A 2,500-nucleotide genomic window follows, 5' to 3' on the forward strand; every position below is an offset into this window, starting at 1 on the left:
GCTTGTTAGCAGCTAAAGCTAACAAACAGTTAAGAATCTAAATTAATTCAGTCGATTTATGAGAGCGAGTTTGAAACTCTTAGTTTAGCAGAGAAACTGAAGGTAACTAGTGGTAAACTGAGTGACAAGTGACCAACAGTTTTTAAGAAACTCATAAATTTGCAGTTTCACTGGTGGTTGAGCAGTTGAACGTCCGTCTCAGCATGACCTGGTTTGATTCTTATCGTTAACTTTTTTTTTTTGATCAGCTATCTCCAAGGCTCAACATTTTTACTGGATCAGCTCCTATATGGTTGCTATAATGTGGCTAAAAGGTTGTGCACACACTTTACTTTGGAATTCAGTGGAGTCACGAGACCTGAAATAAAATCTTACCCCTCCAAGTATTTACACCAAGAAACGCCACTGTGCAGGGCTGGAGAGATATTAAACACTGCCCCCACTGGCCATGAGGGGTATTAAATACTTTTCACTTTCTCAGTCTCCCTGAGGAAATTCTCTCCTTGTGTTCTCACTGACTCACACAGGGCAGAGAGCAGAGTGTGTGTGTGTGTGTGTGTGTGTGTGTGTGTGTGTGTGTGTGTGTGTGTGTGTGTGTGTGTGTGTGTGTGTGTGTGTGTGCTTCAGCTGGTATTTAACACCACACCCGTCCTTTCCTGGATCATAACGGAGCTGCAAGCTGCCTCTGCTGCGTCTAAAGGTAGGACGGACACACACACACACACACACACACACACACACACACACACACACACACACACACACACACACACACACACACACACACACACACACACACACACACACACACACACACACATCACACACACACACACACACACACACACACACACACACGTTTCTTTAGAATGCAGGAAAAAGGAGAAGAAAACATCAAGTTCATGAAACTGTTTTGAAGCAACAGTGTGAGAAGTCCTCCTGTGCCTCCTCTTTCAGAGTGTTACTCAGTCCATGCGGTGGTTGTCGGAGTGTGTAAGTCCATGCAATAGTTGTCAGAGTGTCACTGACTCCATGCGGTGGTTATCAGCGTGTCCCTGAGTCTATGCAGAGGTTGTCAGTGTCCATGAGTCCATGCGGTGGTTGTCAGAGTGTCCTGAGTCCATCCGGTAGTTGTCAGAGTGTCCATGAGTCCATGCGGTGGTTGTCAACGTGTCCCTGAGTCCATCCGGTAGTTGTCAGAGTGTCCCTGAGTCTATGCAGAGGTTGTCAGAGTGTCCTTGAGTCCATGCGGTGGTTGTCAAAGTGTCCCTGAGTCCATCCGGTAGTTGTCAGAGTGTCCCTGAGTTCATGCAGAGGTTGTCAGAGTGTCCCTGAGTCCATGCGGTGGTTGTCAGAGTGTCCCTGAGTCTATGCAGAGGTTGTCAGAGTGTCCTTGAGTACATGCGGTGGTTGTCAGAGTGTCCCTGAGTCTATGCAGAGGTTGTCAGAGTGTCCTTGAGTACATGCGGTGGTTGTCAGAGTGTCCCTGAGTTCATGCAGTGGTTGTCAGGGAGCCCCGGGGCCGGTGGGTGCAGCCCTACGCTTGCCATGACCGCAGGACGGACTCAGGTTGTTTGTACCAGTGGTTGCTAGGTGACCTGGTCCTGCCACACCTCTGCAGGGTTGAAGGTCAGGACAGAGTGAGCTGATGACAGAGACACGCTTCCTGCAGCCCTGTTTGCTCTGTGGGGCTCCTCCCTCCTTATCAGAAGCTTCTCCTTCACCCGGCACGCCCTGGTCAATAAATCAAGCACACCTCCAGTATCAGTGTTCAGACTCTGAGCGGCGATTGTTCTCCTGCAGGAGGAAATGTTCCACATCCTCCGTCAAACCACTGCCGGCCTCCGCACGCCAGATTATGGAGCATCGACCTCCTCTAACATCAGACTATAGAGCATCTTCCCCCTCTAACATCAGATTATAGAGCATCTTCCCCCTCTAACATCAGATTATAGAGCATATTCCTCCTATAACATCAGACTATAGAGCATCTTCCTCCTCTCACATCAGATTATAGAGCGTATTCCTCCTCTAACATCAGACTATAGAGCATCTTCCTCATCTAACATCAGACTATAGAGCACCTTCCCCCTCTAACATCAGATTATAGAGCATCTTCCTCCTCTAACATCAGATTATAGAGCATATTCCTCCTCTAACATCAGATTATAGAGCATCCTCCTCCTCTAACCTCAGATTATAGAGCATCTTCCTCCTCTAACATCAGATTATAGAGCTGTCTAAAATGTCCTCAAGTTTTGTTCTGTGTGTTTCAGCTGAATCCATCATGGCGCTGGTTTCTGAGTTTCTGGGCCAGCTGACGTTGTCGTACGGAACGGTGAGTCAATAACAACACACACACACACACACACACACACACACACACACACACACACACACACACACACATTGATGTGTCTGGACTTGGAATTTTTACCATCTCACTGTAAAATCGATAAAAATGATAAGCGTGACTCCAACTGAAGACTCAGACCTTCGA

General features: G+C 47.6%; 1 protein-coding gene across 2 annotated transcripts in view; it reads left to right on the plus strand.

Annotated features, from left to right (window-relative positions):
- Positions 1-441: 441 nt before the first annotated feature.
- LOC308106851 (annexin A2-A-like) overlaps positions 442-2,500 on the plus strand; it is a 10,309-nt gene continuing 8,250 nt past the window's right edge. Inside the window, exons 1-2 of one of the 2 annotated variants that reach the window (XM_080458840.1) lie at positions 442-700; positions 2,277-2,338. In XM_080458840.1, the coding sequence (XP_080314966.1) occupies positions 2,288-2,338 (51 nt within the window). In that variant the 5' untranslated portion in view covers positions 442-700; positions 2,277-2,287. Of the gene's footprint in view, positions 701-2,256; positions 2,339-2,500 lie in introns of both variants that reach the window. The other variant, XM_080458841.1, reaches the window with a different exon arrangement.

This window comes from Lipophrys pholis (assembly GCF_963383615.2).
Source record: "Lipophrys pholis genome assembly, chromosome: 2".
NCBI classification, from domain to species: Eukaryota; Metazoa; Chordata; class Actinopteri; order Blenniiformes; family Blenniidae; genus Lipophrys; species Lipophrys pholis.